The 21,489-nt window shown below is 60.1% G+C and overlaps 1 protein-coding gene across 6 annotated transcripts; it reads right to left on the bottom strand.

Moving 5' to 3' along the window:
- Nucleotides 1-4,111: 4,111 nt before the first annotated feature.
- UBTF (upstream binding transcription factor) lies at nucleotides 4,112-20,454 on the bottom strand. Of its 6 annotated transcripts, none has more exons than XM_047758241.1 (21): nucleotides 20,067-20,454; nucleotides 16,984-17,108; nucleotides 15,257-15,432; nucleotides 14,608-14,691; nucleotides 14,355-14,510; nucleotides 11,731-11,795; nucleotides 11,326-11,446; nucleotides 10,852-10,962; nucleotides 10,371-10,504; nucleotides 10,074-10,215; nucleotides 9,735-9,776; nucleotides 9,488-9,601; nucleotides 9,239-9,394; nucleotides 8,695-8,850; nucleotides 8,483-8,593; nucleotides 7,991-8,079; nucleotides 7,700-7,889; nucleotides 6,870-6,917; nucleotides 6,693-6,764; nucleotides 6,466-6,609; nucleotides 4,112-6,382 (listed from the first exon to the last, which is right to left on the bottom strand). In XM_047758241.1, exons 2-21 carry the CDS (start codon nucleotides 17,039-17,041, stop codon nucleotides 6,257-6,259), a joined length of 2,295 nt encoding a protein of 764 aa, XP_047614197.1. In that variant the 5' UTR covers nucleotides 17,042-17,108; nucleotides 20,067-20,454; the 3' UTR covers nucleotides 4,112-6,256. The 6 variants fall into 6 exon arrangements, with proteins under 6 accessions (XP_047614197.1, XP_047614195.1, XP_047614196.1 ...); XM_047758239.1 differs by lacking the exon at nucleotides 20,067-20,454 and adding an exon at nucleotides 19,602-19,739; XM_047758240.1 differs by lacking the exon at nucleotides 20,067-20,454 and adding an exon at nucleotides 18,271-18,398.
- Nucleotides 20,455-21,489: the final 1,035 nt, after the last annotated feature.

Genomic DNA, 21,489 nt, shown 5'->3' with positions numbered 1-21,489 from the left:
CTTATGGTGCATCCGTGCTGGGATGCAAAGATACAATAAGACAGTTACACTTCTTCAAGAAGTTCACAATTTGTGGGGTAGACAGACCTGTAGGGAAATAACTGCCAAACAGTGTGATTAAAAACAAGAGAGATGAGCATAGGGGACCAAGGTGGCGGGGAGGTGAGATCAAATGACATAAAAAGAGTTGGTCAGGATATCTCGAACAGAAACTTCAGAAGTGAAATATCCTTGGAGTTCCCGTGTAGCTCAGGGGGTTAAGGATCCAACGATGTTGTCGATGAAGTGGCTCTTGTCACTGCTGTGGCACAGGTTTGGTCCCTGGCCAGGGAACTTTTGCATGCCACGGGTGTGGCCCAAAAAAGAGAGGAAAGAGAAGTCTGGGCACTGGCTGGGTCAGGAGTGGGTGGGGAAGCAGCAGGAGGTAAGGTGGGCGGACGATGCAGGACTAAGGGTGTGCCTGGGAGGTTGTGAGCTTTACCCTACAGGCTGTGAGGGTCCTCAGGGGGAATCGTTTGACCAGACTTGCATTTTAAGTAGATCACTCTGGAGCGTAGAGGCTGGTTACCTTCGAAGTGGTTAGGTTTTTGTTATTGTTATTGCTGGAGATGTTTGGGGTAAAAGACCCTGAAAACATCTTTAACCAAGATGGGGCACTCTGGGAGCTCCCTTGTGGCACAGTAGGGCTCGGGACCCAGCATTGTCATTGCTGTGGCTTGGCTTGCTGCTGTGGTGTGAGTTCCATCCTTGGCTTCCGTGTGTTGCCGGCGTGGCAAAAAAAAAAGAAAGAAAAAAAAGATGGGGCGCTCTGAAGAGGAGATGTGATGATACAGGGGAATGAAAAATTCTGTTTGGGAATATGTTGGAGTTACTGGGAGATTAGCTGGTGGAGCCTCTCAGAAGATGGTGGAACTTGAGACTAGAGCAAAGTAGTGAGGCCAGGCCTTCAGGTATCTCCACAGTACAAATCAGGAATTCTCCACTCCGAGGATGCTGATCTGTTTCTTAGTCTTGGAATATGTCCAGTACATCCTGCCCTAAGGAATTTACTTATGCCCAGGAGGTCTTCCTGTCTCCTCCCTGTTTATCTAAATCCTTCCTCACTTCTCCACCCCGTGGCCACCCTCACAACAGACTCCTATAAAATTGGATTATGCTGTTCATTCTTGGCCTGAGCGACTCTGTAGTGGTGACCTCTTTGGGCACGTGCCCGGTCTCCACAGTTAGCACCAGTCAATAAACACTAAGGACCGTGCTGGTCCAGGCTCTGGGTGAGACCCTGGGGTTTTAGCAGAGAGACCCACAGACCTTGTCCTAGAGGAGCTTACAGCCCAGCAAACCTGACGTGGAAGAAAGAAGTTTGAATGTGAAGGCATCCGGGCTGCTGAAGAAACAAATGCATAGAAATCTTTTTATCAGGGGGTCAGGACAGGCTCCCTGGAGGAAGTGATCTTTTTGGGGGAGAGGGCATGCCCTGCAGCATGTGAAAGTTCCCAGGCGAGGGGTTGTACCCTTGCCACAGCCACGACCTCAGTAGCTGCAGTGACAATGCCAGATCCTTAACCTGCTGAACCACAAGGGAACTCTGGAACTGATCTTTTAAGTGGCACCTTGAATTAACTAGGAAGAAAGGACCATTCTAGGAAGAGGGTATCGTTGCATGAAGGTGGAATGCGTAGAGGCCTGGGAAGAGAGTGTGATGTGTTAAGAGTCTTGGATGGCTTGTGTAGCTGGGTAGAGAGGCCAGCAGGGGCACCAGATCCCCTGGGCATTGTGGGCCATACTTATTCACTCATTCAACAAATATTTCTTTTTTTCTTTTTCTTTCTTTTTTTTTTTTTTGGCCATTTCTAAGGCCGCTCCCGCGGCACATGGAGGTCCCCAGGCTAGGGGTTGATCGGAGCTGTAGCCGCCGGCCTATGCCAGAGCCACAGCAACACAGGATCTGAGCCGCGTCTGCAACCTACACCACAGCTCACGGCAACTCCGGATCTTTAACCCACTGAGCAAGGCCAGGGACGGAACCCACAACCTCATGGTTCCTAGTTGGGTTCGTTAACCACTGAGCCACGATGGGAACTCCCAACAAATATTTCTTGAGTGTCAAATGTATGCTTAGGTGCTGGGATTACTGTAATGAATGAGCAGATAACTTGTCTTCTCCTTGGGGAGACAGACAATAAACAAGTAGATAAACTCAGAAACAAGGAGATGGAGGAGGAGGCCTTTCTAGAGAGGGTGGTCAGGGAGGGCCTGTGAGGAGATATTTGAATTTCAGTCTAAGAAAAACAAACTATGTGTGGTGTTGTGGGAATAGCATCTTGGGCACAGAGAGATCAAGTGCAAAGGCCCTGTGGTAAGCATGTTTGAGGAACAAAAGATGGATCCCTTGGCTGGATCATTGTGAGCAATTAGGAAGAGAGAAGGGAGGAGGGAAACGGGGGCCAGGCCTTGTAGGGTCACTGTAAGACACGGTAGGTCGTAAGTGCAGAAGTCATCAAATTTAAGTATTTTATTTTATTTTTTTAGCCACAGCCATGGCATGTGGAAATTCCCGGGCCAGGGATTGAACCTGTGCCACAGCAGTGACATCCAATCCTTAACCCCCTGAGTCAAGAAGGAACTTCCGGTTTGTTTTTTTTAAGATAGCCTTGGTTGCCATGTGCAGGATGGACTGTAGGGGGCAAGAGTGCAAGCAGGAAGACCAGTTTGAAGAGGTCTTTGCAGAAGTTGAGCAATGGCGGTGGCCTTGAATAGGATGAGGATGGGCAGCCACGTGTAGACAGATCTGAGAGAGATACAGGAAGTGGAACGGATAGATCTAGGAGAGCGAATTTCACTGGGAGATGAACTAGGGAGCGAGGAGTTAAGGCTGATACCCTGGTTTCTAGATTGAATGACTAGATGGTTGGTGATCGTCTGGGGCCTTGAGGTAAGATGCCTACTAGACATCCCAGAGGATACCCTGAAGTCTGTACTGGTGTGCAGCTTGGAAGAGCGGTCTCTGTAAAGGCCACCTTTCAGAATGGCTACCTGTGGGTGATAACTGGTGGTTCCTGGAGTGACTTGAATACCTAGGATAGAATGAGGAGGAGGGGCGGGTGCCAGCAGAGGAGACCAAGACGTCAAGAGACGGGCAAGGGTCTGCGGTGCCCTCAGAGGAATAGTGCGTGGGAGGTGAGGAAATGGGAGACCCTAAGGGCAAGGAGCTTTTCACAAGTTTGGCCAAGAGTGACAGAGGGGCGTGGGGCAAAGGGAGGGGTCTTAGGTGGGTCTAAGCCTGTGGTGGGTCTAAAGCCTGGGCTTTAGCCCGCGGCGTTCCAGGAACCCAGCCAGGGCCAGTGCAGGGACGGCTGTCTTCCTTACCCTCAGAGAGTGATTCATCTCGGCCCAGCCCACTTCCCATCAGAGGTCTGGGTGTTAGGAAAGTCATTCCTAACCCTGAGTGAGCGAAGGGCTCAACTCCCAATGACAAGCCCATGCATGACGGGGACGAACCCCTGACCCTAATGGCTCATCATCTCCATTTTTTCAAGGCAGTTGCACTGTGGGAGAAAATAATGTATTTGTTTTCCAAATATCCAGTCCTTAGTGGCCTGACAACCCAACGTGAACCAACTGAATCGAGAAAGTGCAAAAACAGTAGCACAAGGAGTTCCTGTTGTGGCGCAGTGGTTAATGAATCTGACTTGGAACCATGAGGTTTCAGGTTCCATCCCTGGCCTTGCTCAGTGGGTTAAGGATCCGGCGGTGCCATGAGCTGTGGTGTGAGTCACAGACGTGGCTAGGATTCCGAGTTGCTGTGGCTCTGGTGTAGGCCGGTGGCTACAGCTCCGATTCAACCCCTAGCCTGGGAACCTCCATATGCTGCAGGAGGGGCTCAAGAAAAGGCAAAACGACAAAACAAAGCAAAACAAAACAAAAAAAAAAAACCCCAGTAGCACAAAACAGTGCAAAGGTAGGTTGCCTATAGCATCTTCAGGAGAGAGGAAGTTGGTTCTAGAAAGAAGAGGCCAAGAAGCTGGCTTCAAGGGGCTTTCCACATTGAGCCTGTTCGGTCACCTCTGCCACCACTCCCCCTTCATGGAGTCCAGTGATCAGACAGCACTCAAACCTTTGTTTTTTTACTTTATTGTACAAAAAAAGGGAAAACAAAACTTCCACAGTTGGCCTTAAGCTTAGGCGGACACCTCTAAGCCATTCCCTCCCACCTCCCATGTTACAAATTCAAGTTGTGGTTGTTGTTGAAACCTACAAAAACACTCCTTAAATATTAGAAAAAAGGAGGGGGGAGCGGGGTCCTCCCACCCCAGCCATCCCATCCCAGTGCCAAAATGCACTCAGAGTGACCTCTCACAGCACCAACACCCTCACCCCCCACAGCCCTGTTTGTACTGTAAGAATTTTTCAACTTTCAAAACGGGGGGAAAGAAACAGTGCCCCGCTCGAAGTTGGTTTTAAGTGAAGACACGTTTCACTAAAACACAACAGCGCAGGAGCATTCAAACAGGGAAACAGGGTTCTCTGCAGGGGCTCTCCGGAAGAAATAGAACCTATGAACCCTTGTACCTAATTCCAGGATCAGGACAAAGGAAGGGGAGTGGGAGTGGGAAGTGTCCCTCCCTAGCTCCCCCCACTCCCAGCACCAAGTCCAAGGCAAATCGGGACCGCCTGCCTTTGGGAGCAGGACCCACCTTTCCCAGCCCGCCTCCTGGGCGGAGCTCCCACTCTTCCCCATCCCTTGGCTTTCATTCAGAGGGGAAGGTGGAAAAGCACAAAGCCCCGATTAGATAGGTCAACGATGTGATTGTTTAAAAAAAATAATAAGTCAAAATTTAAAACACCCCCCCCCCCAAATTTAAACCCAGAGACAAGGTGGCTTGGCTTATTAAAGTCTAGGAATCGGGGTACCAAAATTGGGGGGATGGCTGGGAAGGGTTAGGACAGCTGCAAAAACAGCTTTTGCAGACCTCTTCCCCAGCCGTGGGTTTGGGGAGGTGGGCAGACCTGAGAAATCAAAGGAAATGGGGGTGGGGGAGCTGGAGGATGTGGTGGAAAGGCAGGAGCGACGTGTAAGTTACAAGCTTCCAACACATTTCTCGGAGCCCAGGGTGGCCGGGAGGCCTCTCAGATGAGCTGCAGAGGCCTTTCCCACCAAATCAAAGCTTTAAGGTTCTACCTGGTCTGTTCCCCTCTCCGCCATCCTGCTGGATATTGGAGACCAGCAGTAGCTCAGAAGGAAACCAGTATGAGAAGCATCAGAGGAGCTTCAGTCACCCCGCAAAACTGAATCCGAGATTCGGCAAAGCAGAAGATATGGAGAAAGGGGCCACCCAGCCTGTCCCCACCAGGATCAATGTCACCCCGGCCCGCACCAACCCTTTCACCAGATTCACAGACTTGAGGTGGGCCCCTCCTCCTCTCTTACACACACAAATACACATGTGCCTTTGCACACATCCACAGGTGCACCCATGCTATGTACAGGCCACACACACGCACACACACACACACGCACTTTTCCACACGCATCAAGACCGTTTTAAAAAAGTCCCAAACCTAACCCCTACCCCCTCCCTCTCCCAGAAATGACAACAGAGACGGCAGCCGAGATCGGTAGGAAACGTCTCGTTGACAGCTCAGAGCTTAAAAAAAAAAATATATACACATATATAAAAAACACTTCTGCCCCCTCCCCTCGTGAGTGGGTCCAGGCAGCTCCTTCCTGCAGGGGGCAGGGGAGAGGGCTGGGGGGCCGTGCCTATTTCCCCATAGGCACCCGCCCTCCTCTCCCATGTCCCCTGCCTCCAGTTCCAATGTAGGGGTCCAGGCTGCAAGCCCCTCTGGAAACAAAGGGGCCTTCCCCAAGCTTCCGCCCTCCCAGGGGTTGGGCTGCAGGTGTAGAGGGCCTCAGAGAACTCTTTGGGACCCACCCCCGATCCCACTCCCAGGTCCATTGTCCATGCCGGAACTGCGAGTGCAAAAGAGGGGTGGGCTGGGCCGGTCCAGTGGTGGCTCAGTCTGGTGGTTGCGCTCCCTGGAGGGCCCTCCAGGGCTGATGGCTCTGAGGACGCAGAGTTCTAGCCTGGGCGCCTCCAGTGCCTCTCCCCACTGTATTTTGTTTTTTTTTTTTTAAAAAAAAAGAAAAAAGAAAAAGAAAGAAAGAAAGTGGGGGAGGCCAGGGGGCAGGGGACAGAACATGGGAGAGAAACAAAGGTGGTCAGTCGAGGAGGGGCGCCCCGCGTGGGGCTGAGCCTCAGTTGGAGTCAGAGTCCGAGGAGTCCCCCGAGGAGGACGAGCTGGAGCTGCTGCCCTCGGATTCGTTGTCCTCGTCCTCGTCGTCATCCTCGTCGTCGTCCTCGTCCTCATCCTCATCCTCGTTCTGGGAGGCAAGGGAAGTGCAGTCACCAGGGGGCCGTGCTGGCGGGACCCCGTCCTGCCCACCCGCCCGCCCGCCCGCCCCACCTCATCCCCGTCCTCGCTCTCGTCCTCGCTGCTGGACTCGGAGGAGTCGCCGCCATCCTCGGAGGAGTCCCCGTTCTCGTCATCTTCCTCCTCCTCGTCCTCGTCATCCTCATCCTCATCCTCTTCATCGTCCTCCTCAGACTCCTGCGAGGGATGGAAGCCCATCAGGGGTCCCTGCCGCGCCTTGGACCCTGCACGGGACCCTCCTCCTGGGAGGGGCTCCTTACCGACTTAGACTGCAGGGTAGTCCGGCTGGACTTGGGGTTCGGGCCTCGAAGCTTGGTCATGCTCTTACGTTTCTGCAGGAGAGGGACGGGGACACAGGCGAAGGGAGGGGCTGTAAGCTCCAGACCCCACAACCGAGTCCCCCCCCTTATCCCAACATCACCCTGTCCCAGACTCACGCTAGAGATGTACTCTTTATACGCTGCACGGTCCTGAGGAGACAGGCTCTGGGGGAGACAGAGAAGGAGGTGAGAGACAGAATACGACCCCTCAAACTACTGCTGATGGACCATGTTGGCCAGGTGCCAGGCAGGGGGCTGAGTATTTACCACCACCCCACTGTCACCCATCCCGGTCTCCCCACGCCTAGGGTCTCCGTAGAGAACCCCAGGGACTGAACCTCACCAGCTCAGTGTTTCAGCTAAGAAGCCCCGAATCCTTTCCTAAGCCACAGGAGGCTTTTCGTGTCCGCCCTGTTGCTCTACCCAAACGGAGGCTCCAGAGCCAGGGCTTCCTCGACTCAAGAGAAGCTCCCCATGTTGACCTCCGTAGCCGGGCTTCATCACTCCTCCCCAAACACCAAGCCCAGAGCCACTATTGAGGCAACCTGGGGCTCACCGAACTTCTGGAACACTTAATCCACACTATTCCCCTGAGTCCTTGGTCAGCCTGCCTGGGTGGCTGGGGAAGACATATGTGACTTCCCCTCTTTAGAGACCTGACTGCTCAAGCAAGGCATAGAAGGAGAGCTCAGGGCCGGGGGTCGAGCCTGTATCTAGGGGAGGTCCCCCGATTCCGGCTGGAGAGAGGCAAAGGCAGCCTGCTTTGGATTTTCCTACTTACTAGCTGTGTGACCTTAGGTAAGTTACTTAACCTCTCTGAGCCTTGGCAACCTTATCTTTGACAGATCATCACCCAGAAGGACTGCTGCAACACTGAATTAAACCCCGAGTGCAGACCAGCCAGCATGACACCTCCCTCATCCTTGCCGCCCGCCCCGCCCTCTCACCTTGACCCAGAGGTCCAGGTGCACTTTGTACTGCTTCTGCTGCTCCTCGGCCAGCTTTTTGTAGTGTTCCTTCTGGCTCTGGGAGATGCGCTGCCAGCGGCTGCCAATCTCCACCATGCGCTCCTTCAGTGGCAGGTGGTTCAGCTCTCCGTTGGACAGTAGCTCCTGGGAGAACTTCTGGTAACCGTTCCTGGGAGGCGGGAGTGGGGCAGGGAGGGTCAGGATACCAACCAAGCAGCCCTTCTGCCCTGGCCAGCGCCCCCCAGGGTGGACTCCAGCCCCCAGGCTCACATGGGAGGCTTCTTGGGTTCTCCCTGGAACTTCATCTTCTTGGATGAGTTGGCAGCAGCCGGGGGTGCCCGCATCTCACTCAGCTCTCTCTGTGGGGACAGCCCGGACAGGTCATGCCCCTCGACCTCCTGCCCCAGGCCGTCAGTCCTTAGCTGACTCTGCTTTCATGGGCCAGGAAGGAGGAGAAACCGAGGCACAGCTTCCTTACAGCTCACGCTGTGTCCGGTGGGCCCTGCTGTCTGAAAGGGCTTTCGCCATTGCCCTCATGTGACAGCATCGCCCTTGTCTGACTAAGGCCCGACTGAGGCTCAGAGAAGGAAGTTAGGAGACCCACTCAGGGTCACAGAGCCCAAGCTGGGACTTCTGGCTCCAAGCCCCAGGCAGTGGGGTCAAGCTGCCCACCCAAGAGGGCGCACCGGAGCTTTCTGTGGCAGGAGGGGCCCCCAGCTCTGCCCTGCCCCGCGCGGCTCTGACCAGCAGCCCCCTTCCTACCTCGTATCGCTTTTGGTCTTCAGCGGCCTTCTTAATCCACATCAGTTTCTCCTTCTTTTCCATGTTGTTCCAAGTCATCTCCATGGCTTTCAAGGCCTTCACCCGGTCATTCTGGGGACAGACAGGGGCGTCAGCTGTGGGAGGGGTCACCCAGGGCTGGAGGAGGTCTGGGTGGGTGGTGACAGAACAACCCCTTTCCCACTGCCTGCCACCTTGAAGCGGGCCAGGTAGTCGCCAATGACGCTCTGCTGCCAGATCTCCTCGGCTCTCTTGGGCGACTCGGGCAGCTTGCCCCGGTCCTCGCGATCGGCGCCCGGCTTCCTTTCCGACTGGGCTTTCAGCGCCGCCTCCCGGGCCTTGTACTTGGCCTGTGGACGGACGGACGGGAGAGGCGTCAACCTTGCAGCCGCCCCCAGGGGGCGCGCGTGGCTCGCCCAGCCGCTGACCGCTCTCGGGGAACCCACAAGGGCGGGGCGGGCGAGCTAAGGGCCGGGCTGGTGCGGACGGGCTGGTGCGGATGTCTCCAGCCAGCGGCTCAACCCGCCCGGCAGCCCTGCTCCCCAGGGAGCCCACAGGCCTCGGCCCGACAGCTTCCCGCCTTCCGGCTTGCTGGGTTCCTGGCCCCGCCACCTGCGCCCGGGTGCAAGTGGGGCTCCGGCCTCATCCACACATCACGGGGCAGGGTGAGGAAGTGCAGCTGGTCCCCGGGGAGAAGGGGCCCGGCCTCTGCCCGGCGGGCGGTCTGGCAACCCTGACCTTTTTCTTCTCGGACAGGTCGTTCCACATGCGGGCCAGCAGGCGGGTCAGCTCGCTCTCTGAGAGCTCGGGCCTCTCCTCCTGCAGCTGCCGCCGCTTCTCTTCCGAGAAGATGAACATGGCGGACACGGGCCTTTTGGGCTTCTCTGAGCCGCCCTGTAGCCGTGCAAAGAGGGTCGGGATCCGTGGCGTGCGGACCGGAGCCTCGCCTCTCCCACCCCCACCTGGCTGGTTGTGCCCCCTGCCCACCTTGCCCGCTTCCTGGGAGGGCTTCTTGGAGGCTGGGCTGGTGGCCTGCTTCTTGTTGATGTTCAGCATCTTCTCCTCCCCCAGGACCCGCTGCTGCTCCTCCTCGGGCAGGCTCTGGTCGGGGAGAAGAGGCAGCCTGCGGTCAGACGTCTGGTCCCCAGTCCGCTTCCAGAGGCCCTAAGGGCCTTGCTCACCCACCCCTAGGCCCCGCTCTCTGCCCCGCGGCCTTCCGCAGAGAAACACTCACCTCTAGGAAACGGAGCAGTTCCACCTCGTAATCTTTCTTTTTCTGGGGAAGGAAGGGGAGTCAGGGTTAGTCTGGGGGTAGCCTCGCTGGAGACCCTCCCTTGTTCAGGGACAAAGAGCGGCCCCTCGGCAAGCCACCTGGAGCCTGCACAGGGCCCTGTCTCCTTCTGCAGATGGATGTGAAGCACGAGGCCTGGGGCTGCCTCGACTGGCCGGAAGCTACACCTAGAACACCACCTCCACCAGGTGTGAAGTGAGGGCCCACGGGTCAGACCGCATGCTTCCAAGCCCCAGGGTTGGAAGTCCTCCCCCTACAGGGCTGGCTCCTGGCACGGCTCACCTGGTCGCACTTCTTGTGGTAGGCGTCCTTCTCCTTCTGGGACAGCAGCTTCCACTGCTGGCTGCATAGCACCATGCGCTCTGTGCTGGGCACGTCCTTCATGTTGGCCATCAGCTCTGCGCAGTACAGCGAGTAGCTGTTCCTGTCACAACCGGCAGCAAGGGGGGAGCACCCCTGTGAGCGATGGGGCGGCCCCAGGGCAGCGGCCTCCTCACTTCCAGAGCCAGGGCCAGAGGTCCTCTACCGGCCCAGCTCCCTGGCTGCCCACTGGCCCACCCGCCCCAGAGCGGCGCTCACGGAGGTGGCTTGGTGGGTCGCCCATCAAACTTGTCCTTGAGCTGGCGTTCGGCCTTGGTGAGGGTGGACTTGGTGATGCCCTCCTCGCTGATGTTCAGCTCGGGGTGCTTCTGGATATAGTCACGCATGATCTCCTGCAGAGTGAGGTGGGGGGGGATGGAGGGCAACGGGGTGCGGGGTTAGCGGGGGGCCGGGGAGCGGGGAGAGCCGCTGGGGAGGGGAGGCAGGGAGCAAAGCTGGGGGGTGGCCGTGTGTCTGCTGTGTCACACGAGACGTGGTGCCCTGCCCTGCCCTAGCCTGAGATCTCATGGTGGGGGGTGGGGGGGTGGAGAAGGAAGGGGCAGAGGTGAGGGGCCCAGACGGCCCCTCCCTCAGGGGCGGGGTGGGGAGGGACCGCCTCCCGCTGAGTGCGGAGGCCAGAGAGTCAGAGCGCAGAGGCTCGTGAAGAGCCGGGTGGGGCGGAGCGCAGCGGAAGCCTAACCTCGTACTCCTTCCGCTGCTCCAGGGCCTTATGAATCCATTTCAGCCTCTTTTTGTCCGAGAGCTGAGACCACTGCTTCCCCAGGGAGTCCTTCACCTCCTTCGTAGTGGCCTGCAAACCAAAAGCCGTCAGACACACACAGGCAGCCGGGGGCAGGGGGGAGGGGAAGGGGAGGGGGGCGCAGAGGCCCCCGCCCCCTCAGGCCACAGGAGGTCACAGGAGTGTCCCCCACGGGCCAGGAGGGGAAGGCAGAGAGGCGGGGGGGCCCCGCCTGGGTGCAAGGGGACAGGCTCACGCACGCACGCACGCACACACACGCTCGCACGCCAGCTGGCCCAGGCCCTGTCCATGCAGCCCACCCCTGGGGAGGGGCCTCCTCTCCTGCTCCCCTGCACCGTGCCCGGCCGACCTGGCGCGGCTCCCCCCTTGCCATCGCCGTGCGCCCTCCCCGCCACCCCTTGGCCGGACACTCACATCTGGCCGCACTTTGAGATACACCTTCTTCTCGTGGGTGTACCACAGCTGCTGGGGGGTTTTGGGCTTCTCGGGGATGTCCGACTTCTTGGCGTTCTGGATTAGGTCGGGGTGATCCTCCCTGGCCAGGGCGCAGGGAGCAGCCATCAGCCGGCGGCGGCAGCGGCAGGGGAGGGGGGGGTCCTGCCGGGGGCTGACCCGAGCCAGCTGCCCTGCCCACCCAGGCCCCTGGGCCTGGCGGGAAGGCGGTGGCCTGCCTGTCCCTGCCCCTGCGCCACCGGGGTCTACACAGGACCCAGCCACCCCCTGTGCCTCACCGATGGCTGCCTCCAGGCTCTGGCCAGTGCTACCCTCTTCTGCCACACCCAGCACCCCGTGGCCCTCCTCCGGGCTCCTCTGCCTTACCTGAATCGGGCGAGGTTTCGCTCAAACTCCTGTTTCTCTCTCTGGAAGTCCTGAATATACTTCATCTGGGGGGAGGAGGGGACAGGGTCACCCGTGACCCAAGGCCTGAGCTACAGAAACCACCGCGTCCTCGCTAGCTGTTTTGCCCCCCAGTTGGTGACGTGCACCGGGAAAGTTATAAGCGGGCAGGGACGGTGGCCTGCCTTCCAGGGTGCTGGGGAAGGGCTGGGAGACACTCGACTGTAGCCCAGACGCGGGGAGCTACAGGGGTCTCCCAGCACACATCCTACATCCCCTTCTCTCCCTTTCGGAAAGTCCCAGAAGGGGGACAGGGCATTGCCCTGATGTCCAGTGACGCTACTCCTCTGCCTTTCCCCACCACGAGACTCCCACAACGCGGCAGTCAGGAGAGGGTGTAGGCCTTGCCCCGGCACTCTCTGCCTGTGTCTGTGGCAGCTGATACTGATCTGCCCCCTCAGAGGTGGCCCAAGGAGCTTCTGAGGCGTGAGGGGAGATTGCACTGAAAATAACCCAGAGTGAATCCTTGCAACCCAAAGCACATCCCAACAGATCTGTCTCCTGGGAGTTCCCGTCCTGGCTCAGCGGAAACGAATCTGACTAGTGTCCACGAGGACACAGGTTCAATCCCTGGCCTCGCTCAGAGGATTAAGGATCCGATGTTGCCGTGAGCTGTGGCGTAGGTCACAGACACTGCTCAGATCTGGAGTTGCTGTGGCTGTAGCAAAGGCCAGCAGCTGCAGCTCGGATTTGGACCCCTAGCCTGGAAACTTCCAATTGCTACAGGTGTCGCCCTAGAGGGGGAAGGGGGGGGAAAAAAAAAAAAAAAAAGGCCAAGAGATCCGTCTCCTGAATTTGGATTTCCCCTCATCCGCTGCCTTTGGGTCCCTGGCTGTCCGTGATGGTTCTGCAACCATCCCCACCCCGTCCTTCCTCAGTCGTCACCTTCCCTACCGCCTACACCTTCTTCCACGTGTTTGGCTTTTGGCTCTCTGGCTCCTGGATACCCCCCCACCCCTGCCCTGAGTTATTCTCCTCTGCTGCTTGGTTCCCCTTCCTTCTGCACCAGCTTCCACCAACCTCACCTTCCCTGCCCACCATCCTCGACTCCTTCCCTGCATCCTTCCTGCCTCCCCACACCCCTGACTCTGACGGCCTTCCTAACCTGGCTCTCACTCGATGTCCACCTTTCCTTTCCCCGTTTCTTCCCAGATTCACGAGAGTCAGCACTGGAGGGGGCCAGGGGCTCGAGCTGACAGAGCCCAACCCCTGCCCCTCATAGAACAGGCACCAGGTGCCAAGAAGCGAGGCAACTCTGCTTCCCTTGAGGTTCCCACGGAAAACCGGGAGCAGAGCACAGCCTCCTCTGCCCTAGTCTTGGCCCTCCTCCCACAAAACAGCAGCTTTTAGAGCCGGAAGGCACTGCCCCCCGCACCTCAGATCAAGAGCAGGTCCGGAGGAGTGAAGCGACTTACCGAAGGGCACACGCGCGGTGACTCCGTGGGAGCCAGAACAGGCCCAAGGCTTATGTCCCCTAGGCTGGCACCCTGTCCACTCAACAACGTGGTCTCTTCTGTCCCTTCTTCGTCCTGAGACCCCCTGCCTATCCCTCCCATCCCCTGAGGATGCCTGGGTGTCGTGTGTACAGTCAGCTCTGGGATGTCCCCATCACAGGGGTCAAGAATGGCTCCAGCCGCTCACACTCCGGCTCGGCTCAGGCAGCAGCTGCAGACAGCTGGATTTATCCAGCCCAGCTGGCTCCTTTTTTGGGGTACAGAACCAGCGCCTGAGCCGGCAGCCAGAGCGCACAAACCAGGAAAAGGGCTAAGCACTGGTGCCCTCCTGAGAGGTGGCCGCATGCAACTGTCTCCTCTCCCAGCAAATGGGCCTTCCTGCCTCTCTCACTGCCCCTCGCCAGTGTCTCTCCCTGGCTCCAACTCACTGGACAGCGTCTCCTGTGTGTCCCCACTGCAGGCGCGGAGCTCCTGCCTCTGCGAGGGACTGGGAGACCTGCTGTGTGGACTGTGTCCACCCCTGCCTGGCAGGCTGGGGCAACCTCCACCCAAGGGTCACAGCCCCGATGGTCTAGGACAGCACGAGGCCCCAGGGCACAAGGTGTACAAGGGCAGGGAAGCCCATCCAACCTGTGGATGTGGCAACGCGAAGAGCAATAGACAGGCAGCCTGAGCACTAAACCGGAGTCCTGCTCTAGCCTCGCTGAATGGGACCTGATAACTCCAGCACCCTAGTTCCTTGCCTGCAAAATCGGGATCATGCAGTCTCCCAGAGTGACCTTTACGAGCAGCAAATGAGACCATGTTGGGAAAATGTCAGGCGTGAAGGGCTGTGCGGGCCTAACAGTGAGGACTCGTGTGAAACACCACCATGGGCTGCCCGCGGCTAAACCGAGCGCCCGCCTCGGTCCGGGTGGCACGGACGGTGTGTGGGGCCAGGGAGGGCGATCAGGGGCGGCCACCCGAGGCCCTATTCTGCTCCGCTGACCCCCTCGCGCCCCTGACGCCAGGTCCCTCGGTCTAAGCCCTTGCCCCCCCCCAACAGATGACCCACGCCACGCCGACTGCTCCCAGCCTTTGCCCTCCCCCCACCTTCTTCTTCTCGGGCAGCTCCTTGTATTTCTTGGACAGAATCTTGGTCAGGTCCAGGTTGCTCATCTCAGGGTGGAGTTTTGCGTACTTGGCCCGCTTCTCCATGAAGAAGCGGAAATAAGGGGTCAGGGGCTTCTTTGGAAAGTCCGGATGTTTCTGGAAGGAGGGACAAGGACACGGTGAAGGTCAGACGCCATCCGATCTTTAGACCTGGCCTCTCCGAGCCCTGGCGCTCCTCCTCCTGGAAACTCACCTTGAGTTTTTTGCCTTTGTAGGGATTTTTAACATGTTCCTGAGCATCGAGGATCAACTCTGTCAACGTTCGGAACTTCCTCACCTGGGGGAAGAAGGGAGGTGAGCGGAAGGGGACGGTCCCAGGAGGGGAACACCACGCGGGCGCCGACCCTCGTTTTCCCCACGAGCCTTCTCTACGTTCCACTAGGCTGAAGTTACCAGAGGAGGAGGGGCAGAGGCCAACAGCCACACCGCTCAGGCGGCCCCGGACACCCAGGCCGACACCCAGGCCCTGGCCTGTGCTTCCTGCAGAGGCCCAGGCAGTCAGAACACACCACAGGACAGCAAAAAGGTGACCACCTGACCTCGGAATGGTTGTCCGTGCCAGCACCTCATTCAATCCCCAGAACAGCTCAGACGACAGACGCTCCAAGACGGTAAGTATTCAAGGCCACACAGCTAGAAAGTGGCAGAACTGAGAAGTCTTGGCCAGGGCTGTCAACCGTGCCACCTCCCGAAATGCACAAGGGCGACCACGCGAGCACCTCGCCTGGTCTCTTTCCTTCCTGTTTATAGACTTCTGTTTCATCTCCCCCACCAGGAAGGCTGAGGCAAAGGTATGGGTGGATGTGTGCTCAGATGTGTCAGGAAGGGGGGGGATCAGTTACCTCGTTAGAGATCTCCACCCATTTGAGCTTGCACATGTCTCCCGAAAAGTCTTTAAAGGCTACTTTTTCCCAGTCCATATGTGACTCAGTGGTTTTGAACTTGGAGCTGTCATTGGATGGAAGGTTGTTCTTCATGCATTCCAGCAAAGTCAGCATGTCTTCCTGGGACCAGCGGTCTGGGGAAGGGTCGGAAAGGCCATCACGCTGGGCTCATGCTAGCCCCCAGCTGCTCCCCAGTCCTTAAGCAACCCTTCCTTTCCAGAGCACCCCAGACCCTCGTTCTCTTCCCTCTGAAGGCACAGACACGACACGACCTGGCCCTAAGCAAGAGCTGCGGCCACACGGGTTAAAGGGGGAACTCCGGGCGGGACAGCATCGCATCTAGAAATCTCCCTTGGACTCAAGTCTGGCTTCCTTCAGAGCTATTATCATTTCTAACATGCTACCTGCCCTGGGCCACAATTTATTAGATGGAAGGGGGCGGGGGCAGGGGCGGGGGCAGGGGCGGGGGGGGGGGGGGGGGGGAAGCTACGGTGACTTGGGACCCTGCTGGAGAATAGCTAGCTTATTGCAGAGGGAGGGGAAGCAAGAAGGCCACCCATCTACCTAAACATGAAGCTTAGTTCGACCAAAGTTCTAGGTGAAGATTCTAAATGCGCAGACTGAGCAAGCGGTGTGGGCAATAAGGAGAACCCATGCAGATGTTTCTCTCCAGCACAGCTAGAAACTACCATGAGAAACATGAGTGATGACCCTACCCTCCCTCTTGAGGAAAACCCAAGGAGAATGTGGGGCGAGTAAACAACTGAAAGAGCCAATATAGGGCAGCTGTGAGGCAACGCAGGCAAAGGCTCCCAGGGCCCTGCTCCAGCGAAGAAACCCCAGAGCCCTGGAATTCTGCGTTGTCTTCCTAGCTCAACTTCCCCTAGAGGCAGAGAACAGGGTCTGGCCCAGCTTTTTCCAGCCACTGAAAAATGCAGCTCCAGTGAGGCTCCTCTGGAGGATGGCCAGCCTGGAAGGTGAGCTGGGAGTACACACATCAAAGGGGCTGGGAGCACAGCTAGGCGTCAAAGGGGCTCTTCACCTGCATTTACATCTGGTGATCTGGGCCAGGGTTTCCAGGACGGGGTCACGGAAACCCATGAACCTGTCTTCTCAAGGTCTCACAAGGATTGCCAGATGCTCAGATTCATCCTATCCCCTGCCGCCTTACACACTGGAGCCCTATGGGCTGGGGTGCTAGGTGAGGTAGGGTGGAGTTACATATCTTGAGGCCTCAAGCCACCAAAACACCCTCTCTGGCCAGTCTGCCTCACCAAAACCCTTGTCCCCTTAACAACAATAAAAAACCTCAAAAGCCTTCTCAAGCCCTCTCATCTCCCTCTCCTTCATGTTCCTCATCTCTCTCCCATTCCCGGACATTGCTGAAGACACTCTGGGTGATGGGAAGCTCCAAAGGAAGACTTCCACACACAGGGGCCTCCTTCTTTCTCTCCAACACGAGGGAACAGAGTGTGGAAAATACAACTTAGAGGCTCAAGACTGAGTAATTTGGGTCTAGCCAAACCCCCGGCGTGAGGGCTGCTTGACTATTCTTATCAACACTCAAGACACTCCCTCCCGTCTCATTTCAGAGATGGAGGAGTCCTTTAGAAGGGGAGTGGGCTCTGCAGACCCCCGTAGGAAAGAGAATTTAATTAAAGACGGCTAAGGGTCCGGGCTCCTACCTTGGCCTTTGGGGGCGGCCATTTCCAGGTCTGTGGGGCAGTCGGCTTCTCCGTTCATTCTCCAGCCGTCCAGCCACCTCCTCGGGTCGTGCTGGCCAGGCAGGCCGGGGTCAAAGCCACCTCACCTTTTAGGAAAAAGAAAAAAAAAAAGCAGTCCTCACTCGGGCTGAGAAGTGAGGAACTGTCTATCCCCTCCCTCCCCCAAAGGGGGAGGGAGCACCAAGTCCCCACTCTGTAAGCCAAGGTCCTGGGAGATGAGTCGGTGGGGGTGGGAATGCCCTCCTCCACTTCCTCCTAACTCCCTCCCCCTGCCCCCAGCCCCTACAGCCCGGCTCCGCGGCGTGCGCCCTCCCCTGCCCACGCGAGAGACTGCTCCCCGCTCCCGCGTGCAGCTAGCGCCCGCCCTCCACCCTCCTTCCCCCACCCCGGCCAAAAAAAAAAAAAAAAAAAAAAAACTCCTCCTCCTCCTCCTCGGTGCGCCCGCCCCGGGGAGGCCCCAGGCTGGAGGGCGGGGGAGGAGGAAGGGCGGGTAAAGGGCGCGCGCGGCCGCGGAATCGGGCACGCGCCACAGTCTCCTCCTCCCGCTCCCCCCGGCCAGTTCCCCCCGCCTCCGCAACCCGGCGGGGACCCGGACGCAGCGCAGCCGCCGCCGGCCCCGGAGCGCAGCGGCCGCACCTCCCCCGGGGACCGGATCCGGATTCCCGCCGCCCCCCCCACGCGGGCTCGCGACGCCGTCCCCGCCCGCCTGGGCGGGCGAGCAGCCGGAGAGAAGCGGCCTGGCCTGCCCCCCGCCCCCGAGCCACCCACCCCGGGCAGAGGCGCCGCCACCGCCCAGCCACCCCGACGCGCACGGAGGAGCCCGGCGCAGAGGCGCGACCACGGCGGGAACCGCCGCCTCCTCCCTCGAGCTTGCGGCCCAGCCCTGCCGGCGCCCCCGCCCCGGCCTCCGGGGAGCCGAGCCAAGGAGAGGGCGGGAGGACGGCGGCCGGGAGGCGGGGGCGCAGCGCTCACCGGCCCCGCCGCCCCCTCCGGCGGCCGGCGAGAACTGCGCCTGCCGGCTCGGAGAAGCGCGGGCTCCTCCGCCTGCTGCCGGGACTCAGCTCGGGCCTCGCTTCCTGCCTTCCCCTCCCCCGGTTCTCGGCGTCCTCTCCAGTGCCCTGGCCCTCTTTCGCCCAGTCCCTTGCCCGGAGGTTGTCCCGGGTCCCCTCCGGGCGTCCACCGTACCCGCGGCTCGCTCCCTGCCGCCCGGCCCCGACCCCAGCGCGCGTCCTCAGCCGTCTCGGTTACCCGGCACAGCGCGGCCTCCAGGCTTCCCGCTCCGGCGGCTCCCTCCCCGGCTCTGAGCGGCGGCGCCCTCCCCCGCTCGGCCGGGCACAGCCGCAGCTCCCTCCCGCGGCGGCAGCGGCTCCTCCTCCGGGCGCGGCGGCAGCGCTGGGGCGGCGGCTGCTGCTGCTGCTGTGGCGGCGGCGGCGGCTGTGGCTGCTGCCTGCTGCTCCTCGCGGCGAAAAGCACAAAGCACAGCGCCCTCCGCCTGCAGGCAGCCCGCCCGCCGCCCGCCCGCCGGCCCCGGCCTCAGCTCGCACACCCCCCGCCGCCGCCGCAGCCTCCGCCGCCGGAGCGGGGAGGAGGAGGGAGAAGGGAGGAGGAGGAGCGGGAGGGGGGGGCGGGAGAAGCGGGGCAGCGAGCGCGTCCTTCCCCGTAGAGCGCACACCGACCCCCGGGGAGCGAGCGCCAGCCCGCCCGCCTCGCCGGCTCCGCTCCCTCCCACAGCCTGCCCGGGCGGGCTCCGCGGGGGGCAGCTGGGAGGAGGGGCGGGAGCTGGGGGGACCCGGGCGGCCGAGGCGGAGGGAAGGAAGGAGGGGAGGGGGGTGGTGGTGGTGGTAGTGGTGGTGGTGGTGGCGGCGGCGGCGGCGGCGGCGGCTGCTGCTGCCGCCGGAGGGGGGGGGGGGCCGGGGCAGGGAGACACGCAGCCGCCCGGATGGCGGCGGGGCTCGGAGCCGAGGCAGGCGGGCGGGCGGGCGCCGAGAGCGACCTCGCCAGACCCGCGGGGGAACTGGCAGGCTCGGCCGGCGCGGGAGGGAGGGCTCGAGGCGCGGCCGCAGAGAGGGTGCCCGGAGGGCCCCCCGGCGGCCAGGGAGGCTCGGGGGGTGCCTGCAGCCTTGTTCCGGAGCTCTCTCTTAAGTCTTCCCAGCTCAGATTCAGGTTTCCACGCCGGCCCTCACCCGCTCCCCTCGCCTGCCTCCCGGAGCGGGCGGTCCGCGCCCACCCTTATCCCCGGAGCGTAGCCACCGGCTTGGGGCGCACGCCCGCCGATCGCGGCGCCAGGCTTCGGCGCCTGCCTCGCGGTCGCCTCGCTGCCAAGCAGCACACACACGAACTTTTAAAAAATTATTCCTACAAAATATCCTCCTTGCAAATTAAAAAAAAAAAAAAAACCTGTGCTTACACTCCGCAAACGGCGAGGGGGCAACGGGCTCCGGCGGAGGAGCCTTTCTGGGAGCTGGTTCAATCCAGCCCGGCATGGCTCCCCAGGCCTGCCCGGGCGCATGGAGATCGTCGCTGCCGCCGCTCGCAGCAACCCCTCTCCCCCGAAATCCGCGGCGCTGGGGCTCACTTACCGAGCGTGTGAATGGGAGTGCGGGCCAGGGGCGCCTTAGGGGTGCTGCGGGCCGAAGAGCCCAGCCGCAGCTCCGCCGCAGCCGACGCCGGGGCAGCGAGTCGCCAGACAAAGCCCGAGATGGCGAAGCGGAGCGACGGCTAATGGCGAGCCCCACGCGCCGCGCTCCGCCCGCCCCGCTCCGCCCGCCCGCCCGCCCGCCTCGGCGCAGCGCAGCGCCGCTCCGAGCGCTCGCCCGTCAGAGCCGCCTCGGCGCCGCCGCCTCCCGGGCCACTCCGGCCTCGCCTGGCCCCTCCGCCTCCTCCGAGCGGTTCAGCCTCACCCCTTCCCTCCCACCGCTCTGGGGGTTGCACGAAAATAAAAAAAAAAAAAGGAAAAAATGCTTTTCTTTTTTTTTTTTTTTTCCTTTGGCAGGGCGGGCTTGTTGAGACTTTCGGGTCTTTTTTTGCCCCCAGCTCGCACTCACCTGCGGAGCCGCCGGGAGGGCTAGGGGTGGGGGCGCGCGGGGCTGTAGCCGGCGAGCGCGGGTTGAAAGCTAGCCAAGCTCTGCAGCGCCCGACCCGGGCGTATACGCCGCCGCCAGTCCCCGCAGAGAAATCGTCCTCCTACCCCCGCCTCCATCGCTCTGCGTTTCTCTTCCAATCAGCCGATCGCTTGGCGGCTCCTCCATTCTCCGGCCAAGCCCGCTGCCTAGAGCGAGCTCCACTCCTCCATCTGCTTGCCCGGATCCTCGCTCCCCTGCCGGGGCCGGCGAGGCGACGTGGGGCCGGAGGGGGATTTGCGAGGGAACCTGCCGGCTTCCCGCTCCCATTGCTCCCTCCCTGCTGCCTCCTGCCTCCTGCTTCTCTCCTGCGTCTTTCCAACTCTCCCCTGTCGCCACTGGTGTGTGTCTGAGTGTGTGCGCGGGTTTTTTTTTTTTTTTTTTTTTTTTTTTTTATTGCTCTTTGCTTTTGCAACCCTGGAGCCAAAGCGGAGTGGGTGGGGGGTGGGGAGCAAGGGGGAGTGTTACAAAAAAAAAACAAAAAAGAAAGAAAAAGATAAAAGCAAGCAAATAGCTCTTAGGCTTGCAACACATTGAAAAACCCGGGGAGCACCCCGCCTAGTCCGATCTCGATGCTCCGCCAGGGCCTTCCGGGTTTTGGAGCGAGCCCCTCGTTGTTCTCAATGCCCCTCACCTCCTCCGGGTTTAGGATCCGAGGAAGTCCAAGCAAAAAGTTCTCCCCCTGGGCCGTAGCAAGGGGGTGTCAGGGTGGGAGGTGGAGGCATTTCTCAAGAAGCAGCAACCGTCCCTCCCACCCCGGCTTCAGTGGCTGGGCCGGCGTCTGGATAAAGAGCAAAAACCCCGTTGGGTTTAGGCAAAGGGGAATCCGGGGTGAACTTGGAGCTTGAGACCTCGCTTCGCGCATCTCCCCTTCGGTCTCTGCCGCCTGTCCCCTGCCAGCTCCCCCTTTAATTTTTTTTTTTTTCCCTTTCCTTTAATCTAATTTCTTCCAACTCCACCTTTGTTGTTAACCGGCGTCACGCCCGGACCAGCCAATCCCCGCCACGCAATCGGCTTGTCAAAAAGGCTCGGCCAGCCCTGGGAAAGCAGGCTGCGGGCGCTGCCCCCCACCCTCCACTACCCCCACCCGCGGCCGCGGCGGCGGGGAGCCAAGAGGGGAGCCTGGCACCCGGGCCTCGCCGCGCAAGCCGCAGCGGGGCAGCCTCCTCGTAGGCCTCTGTTCTCCTACTACCCTGCGGGCCGGGGATCGAAAGGCCTGGGCGGGACCACCATCCACCCTCCCAACTGCCGTCGTCTGTGGTTGTCTGCCTCTGCCAGTCCTCCTCCGAGGAGGGTTTATCTGGACGCAGGAAGCCAGATGACAGTCTGAAGAACGCCGGCTTCCGAC

The sequence above is a fragment of the Phacochoerus africanus genome, chromosome 14 (assembly GCF_016906955.1).
Source record: "Phacochoerus africanus isolate WHEZ1 chromosome 14, ROS_Pafr_v1, whole genome shotgun sequence".
In the NCBI taxonomy this organism is placed as follows: Eukaryota; Metazoa; Chordata; class Mammalia; order Artiodactyla; family Suidae; genus Phacochoerus; species Phacochoerus africanus.
This window is presented reverse-complemented; position numbering and strand designations above follow the sequence as displayed.

Bases quoted from the DNA above. Each gene is read 5' to 3' on its own strand.
- UBTF (XM_047758241.1), bottom strand. From the start codon at position 17,041: ATGAACGGAGAAGCCGACTGCCCCACAGACCTGGAAATGGCCGCCCCC. The intron at 11,796-14,354 runs GTGGGGGGAGGG...TCCTCCCCCCAG, and splicing joins AGCTGCCCGAGAAGAAGAAG to ATGAAGTATATTCAGGACTT. The intron at 11,447-11,730 runs GTAAGGCAGAGG...CGCCCTGGCCAG, and splicing joins CGAAACCTCGCCCGATTCAG to GGAGGATCACCCCGACCTAA.